General features: G+C 39.3%; 2 protein-coding genes across 2 annotated transcripts in view; both read right to left on the bottom strand.

Annotated features, from left to right (window-relative positions):
• LOC133631803 (clathrin heavy chain 1-like) overlaps positions 1–12812 on the bottom strand; it is a 60826-nt gene that overhangs the window by 21873 nt on the left and 26141 nt on the right.
• LOC133632073 (uncharacterized) lies at positions 6627–7940 on the bottom strand. Its single transcript, XM_062024311.1, has 2 exons — positions 7071–7940; positions 6627–6723 (listed from the first exon to the last, which is right to left on the bottom strand). The coding sequence occupies exons 1-2, from the start codon at positions 7574–7576 to the stop codon at positions 6627–6629; spliced, it is 603 nt and encodes a 200-aa protein (XP_061880295.1). The 5' UTR covers positions 7577–7940.

The following is a 12812-nucleotide window of genomic DNA, read 5'->3' as shown; positions in this document are numbered from 1 at the left end:
ACGGAAATTCAGTTCCTGTTGTCAAATTCCTGAGTATAGATCGATTGCTCTGTCTAAGAGAGCACAGCCTGTAGGTTTAATGTACACAATTGAATATCCTAGTCAGACAGTATTGTGTTTATATAAGTTTAGATTGGGAAATGTCATTTTTAATGGGGAAAGAGATTAATGTATCTTGTAATTATGATAGAACTTGAGATAGCTAGCGCTAGCTTGCTTCTCCAGTAAATGAGCAGTGTCCCCAGTCTGAGAGTCTATCAGTGTTATCAATCACGGTAATAATTTTAATTTAAAATGGTAATTCTAATCATAGGGATTTTTCACCACGGTTTATCATTACACAGTTAATCGTAACATCCCTTGTAACAATAACAAGATGTGGAATTTTCATATGGTTACATCCCTACTAAGTAACAGAATCAGCATTGAATAAACAGGCTCATTATTCCACAAATGTAAAGCCTCTTCATTAGTATACTGTACAACACTGATTTAACCATCATATCCATCATAGCACTGAGGCCTGTCATTGTGCAACATGTACAAGAGATAGGCTCCTTGAAAAGCCAAGGACAAGACCTGAGGGAGGATTACAACCATATGCTGCATCTCTATTGGAATGCCAGAACTATTTGTGGGAGGAGGGAGGGAGGCAGTGAAGATACTGGTTGACAAGAAGAGTATGATTAGCCTCGAAATACAGCACAGTATCCTACTGAGATGGAACCACGGAAAAGAAAGGAAGCTAGAGTGCTAAATTCCAGTAAGAGCAGGTCTTTGGTAACCAAGGAGTTCGGGTGGAGTGAGTGACTCAACACAAGAAACACCCCCGCCACCCTCCTTGAATAGAACATTCCACACTAAAAATCCCACCTCAGCTATAACCTCCAGTCGCAGGTGACCCACAAACCGCATCAAGTGATACACCCTCGCACATGCACACACATGTTGGACCTTCCCTTTTCAGGTCCTTCCCTTTTCATGTACCTGCTGGAACTAGGTAACAATCCCAAATTCATGTGACGAGAATCACAAAAACAAATGCACGGATGACATAACTTTGACGGGACCTGATGAAGAAGCTTTGGAGAATGAGCAGATTAAATACAAATGAATGAAACAAACAAACACAACGAAAAAATAAAATAAAATATATATATATTAGGGCTGCAACAACTAATCGATTAAATCGATTAAAATCGATTACCAAAATAGTTGGCGATTAATTTAGTCATCGATTCGTTGGAACTATGCTATGCGCATGCGCGGAGGCTTTTTTTGTTTTTTTTTGTTATTTTTTTGTTGTTGTTGTTTTTTGTTTTATAAACCTTTATTTATAAACTGCAACATTTACAAACAGCTGAGAAACAATAATCAAAATAAGTACAAAAACAGTACAAAACAGCGCCAGGGCGGCGCTGAGGCTACGTCTCATGAGGTGGCGTAAGCTAGCCAATGATGTGTCATGTGCAGCTCACGTGACGACGGCGTCTCCTTTGCTGGAAAAATTCGAAAAATGGCGCAGGAAAACACTACCGATAGTTTAGCGGAGAAACATCTTGAGGTTATTGCTTCAATGGAGAAAAGTGTACGACCTAAGTCGTCAAAAGTGTGGGAACACCTCACTTTAAAGACTTCAAAGAAGACCGTTTCCTGCAAAATGGCACGGAAGTACAACATTGCTTCTGGAGCACCTGAAGAAGAAAGATGTTGGAGCCATGGATGAAGGGAAGAACTCACAGTACGTAACTTTTTAAGTCCAGAGAGGCAACAGGCATTAATGAGTTCAGCTTTTTTGTGAGTAACTTTAAAGTTATGCCTTTGTTGCAACGCGGGGCTGATAATGTGTCTCCGGCACATTTGACTCCGTCTTGAGAGAGAAAACGCACGGTTACCAATTTCGAAATAAACGTAACGGACAGAAATATCTCAGGTTGGTTTCATAATGGATCAATGTAGCCGGGCCGATAAAGCTATATAAATATATTTAGAGACATGCACCTGGGGATAGGTTGATTGGCAACACTAAATTGGCCCTAGTGTGTGAATGTTGTCTGTCTATCTGTGTTGGCCCTGCGATGAGGTGGCGACTTGTCCAGGGTGTACCCGGCCTTCCGCCCGATTGTAGCTGAGATAGGCTCCAGCGCCCCCCGCGACCCCGAAGGGAATAAGCGGTAGAAAATGGATGGATGGATGGATGACGCTTTAGTATAACTAAACGCTATGAAGGCGCTGGAATATTTCATGCTATTATTCAGAGGCAGCCTGAAATGAATCCTTTATTATCCACAACAGAAACGTGTACAATATCTGATTCAGTTCTGATGAGTTACATTTCTGTGTTATTATTGCTGTATGCTGCACCCCCCAATGTCCAGAACATGGTGCCAGTATGCTGTTTTTTTTCAATAAAATACTGGAAAGGATAGAAATGTAGTTTGTCTCGTTTATCCGATTATTAATCGATTAATCGAAGTAATAATCGACAGATTAATCGATTACAGAGACTTTAAAACAAGCGCACCTTCTTACATACGTCACATACTGTGACGTGAGCAACGTCACACGCTCCTGCCGAGCAGACAGGTAGCGACATGGTAATGTTAGCTGTGATGCTAACAGCTAACGTGTGGTTTGAGTGGTAATACGAGAGAAAGAAGGTGCGAATCTGGTAACAAATGGAGGAATAATTAATTCCCAAGAAAAACAGCACGGGGTCCATCGTCTGACGGTGGTTTGGCTTCAAGCGGGAATATGTCTTTACATCATGTCAACATGTCCGTTCGGTGCCACACCAACTAAATGCCGAAGCAACGATTTCCACATCAACACCATAGGACATATACTATTTGATATGCAGCTCATTTTTATGTGACACTTATTGAAATATCTTGTGTGTCATCATGCACAAAAGTGCACTTATAGCTTGTTTTAAAATGTCTCTGACAATCTTGCACTTTCTGTTTTGGAAATGACATGAACATTTGTGCCACTGCTTGATAACTGTTTAATAAATAAGTTTTGCTAAATTGACATAGTTGTGATTTCCCTCTCTGCATGAAAGTTTAAAATGAGCATATATTAATGCAGTATGAACAAGAATGTCTTAATGTAGACACATAGAATCATCATACTGCTGTGATTATATGTATCAAGTGTTCATTCAAGGCTAAGGCAAAATATCGAGATATATATCGTGTATCGCGATATGGCCTTTTAATATCGAGATATGGGGTACGGGGGTTTCGGTTTGGTACGGGGGTGTACCGAACGAGTTTCTAAGCTAAAGTCTTAACAAGCTGCTTTGCTTCTTCTGCCTCTGTCTCAGCACCCAGCATTGTCCCACCCACACAAAAAGCGGTAACAGCCAATCAGCAGTGCATATTCAAAGCGGTAACAGCCAATCAGCAGTGCGTATTCAAAGCGCATGTAGTCAGTGCTTCAGCGTCGAGCAGATAGGTGTTTAGCAGGTGAGCATCAGCGTACTCTCCCCAAATTAAAATAAACACCTCCCAGTCAACTACTAGTAACATCACTATGAGCCCGTTGACGTTCTAGCAACTTAAACTGCAGCTCAGCTCACTCGCAGTCCTGGCTTGAGGTGAAGGCTAATTAGCTTTTAGCGTAACGTTAGCTCATTTTGCGGAGTGTGTGGGCGTGTGTGCGTGTGTGTGTAGTCTCTCCTATTGCTATTGTACTATTTTTTCAGCTATAGTTACATTAATCATTAGTAATGCAGCAGCCTAGTTTTGAATGGCAGGGTCCCTGCTATCAAATGTTGATACAAATTTAACATTTACATAATAAAAATCAACTACAGGCTTCCCAAATGCTGTAATAAATTAAGCATGATGAGTTGACTTGAAACTGTTTAATGTTGCACTTTTTATATGTAGAAGAAAAGTTTTGTCATTTTATTTAATCTGAGCAACAACTTGAGGCAGTTTAATGTTGATTAACGTGGGCAGAATAACTATAGTGTTCCCACTGTTAAAAGGATAAAGCCATTGTTTACACATTTGGTAAATAAATTGGCAAAAAATGTATATTTTAATTATTAATATAAATTAACCGAACCATGACCTCTGAACCGAGGTACGCACTGAACTGAAATGTTTGTGTACCGTTATACCCCTAATACATACACATACGTACATATATATATACACATACATACATATATATACATACACACACACACATATATACACACATATACACACACACACACACACACACACACACACACACACACATATATACACACACACACACACACACACACACACACACACACACATTAGGGGTGTAACGGTACACAAAAATTTCGGTTCGGTACGTACATATATATATACTTATACATACATATATATACACATATACATAGGGATAATGTTCGAAACCGGTTCTCCCGGTTGTTCGATAGGAAAAGAACATTCAATAAGAAAAGAACCGATTCCATGGACTCAAATCCCTTTTTCTTTTTTTTCTTTTTTTTTGTCCTGTCCAGCTTCTCAGGCAAATCATACAGTTGATGTAGATGCCCATATCGGCTTTTCAGATTTACTTTACAAAAGAGAAGTGTAGGATACTTCTCTTGTTGCCTTATTTGTATTTGACTTTAATAAATGTATGTATATTATCATTTGATGCAGCCGGGCCGGCGCAGGAGGGGATAGAAAGAGAAAAAAAGGAAGACAGAGGGGGGAATTGTGGGAACAAGAGGGGGGTTAGACAGAGACAAAAACAACAACAGCAAACACAACAATAACAACAACAACAACAGAGCAACATCAGCAAATACGATATGTACAAACATGATGGTAAAAGTGATAGCAAAGAAGCAATTAGCGAAATAAATAATAATACAGAAATGACATTGAGCATTATTACACTACAAATGGAGCAATACAAATACCAATAGAAATAGCGCTATTGATAATGAACAATACCAATAATTTACCTCTATTATCAACAATACAGTTGTTAAAATGCAACAATACATATACGTAATGATCAATCAATCAATCAATCAATCGTTTATTTATATAGCCCTAAATCACAAAAGTCTCAAAGGGCTGATAGCTAGACATACAAAAGAATGCAGAAAAATGGAGGGGAAGAAAGAGAAGCAACCTATATTAACCTTGTAGATTGTTATAGTAACAATAGGTTAAGCTTTGTCAGTGTGCCATGTGTTACCCAGTTTCCCCTAGAGCAACAACGTTAATATATGTTTGATGAAACGTGATTATGTGCATAAGTATGCACATAATGCACGGTATGCACGGTAGCTAATTGCTTTGTAGATGTCGGAAACAACGGGAGGCAGCGTGCAGGTTTAAGTGTCTAATGCTTAAACCAAAAATAAACGAAAGGTGAGTGCCCCTAAGAAAAGGCATTGAAGCTTAAGGAAGGCTATGCAGAATGAAACTAAAACTGAACTGGCTACAAAGTAAACAAAAACATAATGCTGGACGACAGCAAAGACTTACTGTGGAACAAAGACGGCGTCCACAATGTACGTCCGAACATGACATGACAATCAACAATGTCCCCACAAAGAAGGATAAAAACAACTGAAATATTCTTGATTGCTAAAACAAAGTAGATGTGGGAAATATCACTCAAAGGAAGACATGAAACTGCTACAGGAAAATACTCCAAAAAAAGAGACAAAGCCACCAAAATAGGAGCGCAAGACAAGAACTAAAACACTACACACAGGAAAACAGCAAAAAACTCTAAATAAGTCAGGGTGTGATGTGACAGGTCGTGACAGTACACCTACTTTGAGACAAGAGCTATAGTGATGCATGGTTGGTTATGGTTTAATGTCATATCCAACAATTGCGACAACGACTTTTTACTGTCAACTGAGTTTCGTTTTTTAATGATTTCTGCTGGTGGTGTGCCTCCGGATTTTTTCAACGCAAAAAATGTGCCTTGGCTCAAAAAAGGTTGAAAAACACTGCATTACTTAATCCATTCCATCATTTAATTCCACATACTAATGCTAAAGACTTAATAACAGACACCCTAGTCCAGGGGTGCAAACTAACTTTTTGACCAACTCGCCAAGTGGCTAGTAGGTGAAAAAACATACTCGCCAACCATATTTTTTACTCGCCAAATGCCAAAACAAACTATTTCCTTTACCATTGTATTCCGCCATGTAGAAGTGTTCACGTCACATTAAAACCAATTCTACAACCAACCAGGGGCCACAGTATAGTATATAGAGTATATAGATTCTTTTTTTTACTATCCTATGAAACTAGAAGCAGGACGCATGATGCAGTGCAGATAAGATTTTAAAAGATCTGTATTCAATAAAATTTAAGTAATATACAAGTTTTACAGTGCATTGATTGCTACAAAGAATAAAGAAATAGTTAAATATTTTTCAACATTGTCTGGATATTTACATTAATTTTTTTACATTTAAACATTAAAAAATATCTGCATTCAATAAAATAAAAGTAATATGCAAGTCTGATTGACCGTGAACTGCTTGCTACAAAAAATATAGGAAAAAAATATTAAATCTGTTGCCAACATTGTCTGGATATAAATAATGAAAGAACATTAATGAAAGAACATCAGATTAACATATATAGAAAAAATTAACGTCTCAGAACTTCACCGCCCCTCCCCGTGTGTGTGTGTGTCTCGCGGTTCCTGTAGGTTTTGCCCACGGACAGCCCCTTTTTCTCATCCAAGCTTAAAAGAAAGAGAGTATAAAAACATTCAAACAATTGAACTCAAACAGCTATACTTTCTAGTGCATAATGCATAAATGTCAGCCACGTTGCAGGAATAACAAAAGCAATATATGATTAGCTATTTACCAATTTTAAATCCCCAGACATGGCATGAAAATATATCAGCAGCACACTGCTACCACTATCATTAAACTATCCAATCCTGCCACTGTAACATTACATCCAGACATCAAACTATATATCAACACTGTCACTGTCGATGTGTAACCACAATCATTAAACTGTCACTTTACATCCATGGCATTTGTAATGTAAATATAAACACAGGACACAGCTAACAATTACCTGCATTGCCAGACGTAGTCGGTGATGGGTCGACCTTTCTTGGCGATGGCGTGCGCATTTCGGAAAAGAAGCTTCATCTTCTGGGTGTTTACGTCCGAGAGTTTAGTGAGAACTTGCACCGAGGGCGCTTCATGGAGTGGGGCAGACTTGGCTTGCTTTATTTTCATATTTTTGTCGTGGTTGCGAGTGCCTTCATGTGATATTATACTTTCAACTTTCATCGAGGAGCAGCCCACAACAAAGTGACTCGCCTGACTTTTTTTGTCCTTTCCAAAAGTTGTGCACACAGTGCAAAACATGATGTTGTTCTTGACAGTCAGCCAGTCGCGTTTTTTCCCTGCATCGTCGTATAGCCACTTCGTCTGAAACTTTCTCCCCCCAGTTCCAGCGCTGGTCGGTTTGGGTTTCGCAGCATTCGCATCGCGACCCCCCTCCTCCTCCTCCTCCTCCTCCTCCTCCTCCTCCGTCCGTGCCTTTTTAGCTATGGGTTTCAGGAAGCGCCACATAACGATAAGATTTATAGGCTTAAGGCTAGGAAGAATGATTGTTAGCTATTAAGACTCGAGTAACGTTACCGGTACACTCTGTGACTGTCGCCTGAGAGATATCCCTGTAGTGCGCGCTCTAAGCTAACTACTAGGCTAGCTAACTGCCGTCTCTTAGCAACTAGTCTACGGAACGTCGAACGTGACATCACAACAAATATGTGCTTGGTAAAATAATGATCTCCGTGTTGCTTTAGGTACCGGTAAGCGCTGCATTATTGCTGTTGTGAACCTCACTTTTTCAACTCGCCAGCGTGGCAAGTTAGGCAAATATTTTACTCGCCAAAGCTAAAAATAGCTCGCAAATGGCGACTGGCGAGTGTTAATTTGCACCCCTGCCCTAGTCTTCACATTCAGCTAATTTCCCCCCTAATTCTATGCTGTGTCTGCCCCTTATTTTCCCTCCAGGACAAGGACGTGCATTCATTCCTGGAGGAGGCCACACTGATGTACCCCATAAGGATGTTCCAATAGCAGCAGAAGTGCACTTTTTGGAGAGCTGTATTATTTTCAGTTTCGTGCCCAAGGGACTGATTTTATTTAACACTCTATTATTATTTATACACCTATAGTGATCACAGAGACAAGTTGTTTTTGTGTTACTGTATATATTTGTTTTTCTGAGAAATCCCACTTAATATACTTTGGGTAATAACAGTCAATATTTATTTATCTTATTTTTTTAGGGGGGTAACAACAGTCAATATTTATTTATTTATTTTATTGTTTCTTATAAAATAAAAGTGAGCTTTTGTTAAACCACTTTGTCAACAAATGCGTGAGCAAATTGTTGAACAGTTTAAGAAAAACCTTTCTCATCCAGCTATTGCAAGGAATTTAGGGATTTCACCAATATCATCAAAGGGTTCAGAGAATCTGGAGAAATCACTGCACGTAAGCAGCTAAGCCCGTGACCTTCGATCCCTCAGGCTGTACTGTATCAACAAGCGACATCAGTGTGTAAAGGATATCACCACATGGGCTCAGGAACACTTCAGAAACCCACGTCAGTAACTACAGTTGGTCGCTACATCTGTAAGTGCAAGTTAAAACTCTCCTATGCAAGGCAAAAACCGTTTATCAACAACACCCAGAAACGCCGTCGGCTTTGCTGGGCCTGAGCTCATCTAAGATGGACTGATATAAAGTGGAAAAGTGTTCTGTGGTTTGACGAGTCCACATTTCAAATTGGTTTTGGAAACTGTGGACGTCGTGTCCTCCGGACCAAAGAGGAAAAGAACCATCCGGATTGTTATAGGCGCAAAGTTGAAAAGCCAGCATCTGTGATGGTATGGGGGTGTATTAGTGCCCAAGACATGGGTAACTTACACATCTGTGAAGGCGCCATTAATGCTGAAAGGTACATACAGGTTTTGGAGCAACATATGTTGCCATCCAAGCAACGTTACCATGGACACCCCTGCTTATTTCAGCAAGACAATGCCAAGCCACGTGTTGCATCAACGTGGCTTCATAGTAAAAGAGTGCGGGTACTAGACTGGCCTGCCTGTAGTCCAAACCTGTCTCCCGTTGAAAATGTGTGGCGCATTATGAAGCCTAAAATACCACAACGGAGACCCCCGGACTGTTGAACAACTTAAGCTGTACATCAAGCAAGAATGGGAAAGAATCCCACCTGAGAAGCTTAAAAAATGTGTCTCCTCAGTTCCCAAACTTTTACTGAGTGTTGTTAAAAGGAAAGGCCATGTAACACAGTGGTGAACATGCCCTTTCCCAACTACTTTGGCACGTGTTGCCGCCATGAAATTATTATTTGCAAAAAAAAAAATAAAGTTAATGAGTTTGAACATCAAATATCTTGTCTTTGTAGTGCATTCAATTGAATATGGGTTGAAAAGGATGTGCAAATCATTGTATTCCGTTTACAGTGTTTCCCATAAACTGCCAAGATACCTGTGGCGGTGGGGGCGTGGCTATGGGCGTGGTCACCATGACATCATCGAGTAATTTGCATAATTTACTACAATGATTTGATTTTCTCTAAAAAGGCTCCAAAAATGTATACTTACTAATTAATAATAACAGTTTAGTTTTAAACGTCCATCCATCCATCCATTTTACAATATAATTACAACACTTTATGTACATATTTATATACAGATTTGAACAATAAGTTATTCACTGAAATATATTTATTAATTGTGGTTCTTACCAAAAATATATCTTATAAAATATAAAAGCGAAAATGTCTCAAAGCTCTGCCCCTTTAATTAGTGCATTCTAAATTTAACTTTAGCCTACTACTACAACCATATTATTTACCAGCAACATAAAGTGAAACAGAGGCAGAGGTGTCCTGCCACAGTCAGTAACAAATAAACAGAAAACAGTAGTGGTGGTAGATAGACACAGAGCTTCATCAAACATCTGATCCACTGAACAGAGAGCTCCAAAAATCTTGAACTTTAGACTGCCATCAATTTTACTCCCTACACTTAACCATGTGTTTCCTACTGCCTGCAGACTTTGCACCCTTTGTTATATACACATGTGTTTCTAATATAAATACATTTAATAAAGTCAAATACAAATAAGGCAACAAGAGAAGTATCCTACACTTCTCTTTTGTAAAGTAAATCTGAACAGCTGATATGGGCATCTACATCAACTATATGATTTGCCTGAGAAGCTGTAGAGGACATTAAAAAATAAAAAAATAAAAAAATGAAAACTTTTTTTAATTTTGTTTTCTTTTTATTTGTGGCGGACGCAATTCTTTCGTGGTGGGCCGCCACAAATAAATGAATGTGTGGGAAACCCTGCGTTTATATTTACATCTAACACAATTTCCCAACTCATATGGAAACTGGGTTTGTATATAAATAAATTTGCCAGCGAGCACACCAGTCGGAGATCATTATTATTTAACAAATATATATCCATCCATCCATTTTCTACCGCTTGTCCCTATATGCTATTACAAATTATTTATTCTTTTTCTTTCGTATTACGAAATCTAATATAAATGTAATATATAAACATGTTAAACACAACAACGAAACGGTCAATAGTTACTGATACATGAAGAAGGGGTAGGATTGCTAGGCATGTTGAATGATTGAAGTATACTAGTGACTATAGTATATGAAGTTCCTTAACTTTACAATAACTGTTAGATATTACCCGAGTTTTTCCAATTGGACAGTCATAGGCCAGGACTTGCTTGAAAGATTGAACAAAATGTATTCAGCAAAGGTCACAAATTAAAACAAGAGCATTGGTCTCAATCAGCCAGTTGCTAGCTACAACCGAGCAGAATCAGCCTCAAACAATAATTATTATTATTCTTATAGTCCAAGCATAACAAAGACCGTATGGGCCAGACAAACACGCTCATGGCCGCACAAAGGTGGGGGCGAGTCCAAGGAATAATAGTCCAGGTGGCTATGGCACAACAAGGCCATCAGGGAGCGCCTTAGTGTCGCCATTGGTTGATAAGAGAAAATTGTGTACCTAATTAAAACTATAGGTTGTGTATTTATTATATTAATATTAGTTTTTTGTACAAGACAGAGTCAACATTCTTACTGTACTGTGCAGTGATTAGGAATAGCCATAACAGTTTCAGGATAATTTCAAAACAACAGGAAGAATCATTGCCAAAAGTTCAGCTTGACAGGTCAGGAGGTCTGTACAGACAGACAGCCTGTTGCCAGCTGAATTCATTTTGAGTTTAAAACTGTATAGAGTGTATTTAAACGTATATGTGCCACAATATTCTAACAATACCTATTGCCATTATCAAACTCGAGATCTGCATAATCAGGTGGTCACTCTTCATACATGAACATTTCATTTAACAATATTCAAGATGGAGAGAACACGTCATGTAAAATGTATTTGGATTTTGGGTCCAAGGATTCCTGCAAGCTTGGGCTTGTGTTAAAATATTCCGGCCTATCTATAATAATAAAATCTTGATTTGAGACAAGAGTGGAAATCAGTGTATTAATTGCTTTATGGGCATTAGTGATTGAGTTAGGAGGATTAAGTTCAACTGAGCACTGATGCTCCTGAACATCCAAGAGTGTCCTATTAGTCACAAACGTGATGAAATCAACATTTCCTCAACATCCTGAAGACGAGAACCCTGATGCAATTTGCTGACCCCGTCTTGTATGTCACATCTGATGGTTTGACACAACAGCATTGTTCCAGCACCACAGCAAAGCCACGTAAGCCATCACTGACTGTCACGTTGGCAAGACCGTCAACTGAGTTTTTTATTTTTTCCTATTTATTTTTTATCTGGTGTTTAAAGGTGGAAAGTAATATCCCTCCATAGTGGGTACGCCACAACCCATCCATTAGGATTATTGCAAGAGATGCAAACTTTTCTAACTGATGGGCGCACACATTGCAACTCATACTTAGCCTACAACACAGATACAATTGTGTTTAATTGTGTGTGATATGTGTGTGGGAAGGCGGAGGCGCAGCTGGATTGTGGGAAGGCGGAAGTGCCGTGACGTGTCTCGGCGGATGCACGCGTCTCGGCAATTTAGTTTGTGAGTTTTAGCTAGCTACTCTGAGAAAAACTGAGTAAAAGTAAAGAAACCGAACTGAAACTAAGAAGAAAACCAAGTGAATCAAGAAAATGAGTGCGAAACACAAGAAACTCGAGGAAGACGTGGAGGAGATCAGAAAATCTCTTAACTCTTTGTCGGAGGATGTAAAGACTGTGGCCAAACAGCAAGACACACTCATGGAGTTGTTGACCGAAACCAAAATGCTGAAAAACATCAAGGAGAAAGACAAGAAAATTGTCGACCTAGAAACAAGAATTGACGAATTTGAACAGTACACCAGAATGGACGATTTGATTATTAGCGGACTGGAAACCAAACATCGAACATATGAAGGAATGGCCGGGGCCGGGGCTCGCGGCAGGGGCTGATAAAGGACACCGAAGCCCCAGCAGACGAACTTGAGACACTTGAACGGCAAGTAATTAACTTCTTCACAAGTAAGAACATGACTCTTCAAAGTGGCAGCATTTCGGCGCCCAGGAAGGACAGCAGAACCAACCCAACCATTGTGATCCGGTTTGTTAATCGAAAACATCAAACGGAGTTACTACGGCAGGAAAGGAAGCTGAAGGGAACTGGGGTTTACATTAATGAACATCTTACAAAGAAGAACGCCGACATTGCAAGACAAGCACACATCCTCAGAA

This window comes from Entelurus aequoreus, linkage group LG17 (assembly GCF_033978785.1).
Source record: "Entelurus aequoreus isolate RoL-2023_Sb linkage group LG17, RoL_Eaeq_v1.1, whole genome shotgun sequence".
In the NCBI taxonomy this organism is placed as follows: Eukaryota; Metazoa; Chordata; class Actinopteri; order Syngnathiformes; family Syngnathidae; genus Entelurus; species Entelurus aequoreus.
This window is presented reverse-complemented; position numbering and strand designations above follow the sequence as displayed.

Excerpts from the sequence above, each read along its gene's own strand:
- LOC133632073 (XM_062024311.1), bottom strand. The coding sequence starts at position 7,576 with ATGTGGCGCTTCCTGAAACCCATAGCTAAAAAGGCACGGACGGAGGAG. Across the intron at positions 6,724-7,070 it reads GACTACGTCTGGCAATGCAG|CTTGGATGAGAAAAAGGGGC; the intron begins GTAATTGTTAGC and ends CTTTCTTTTAAG.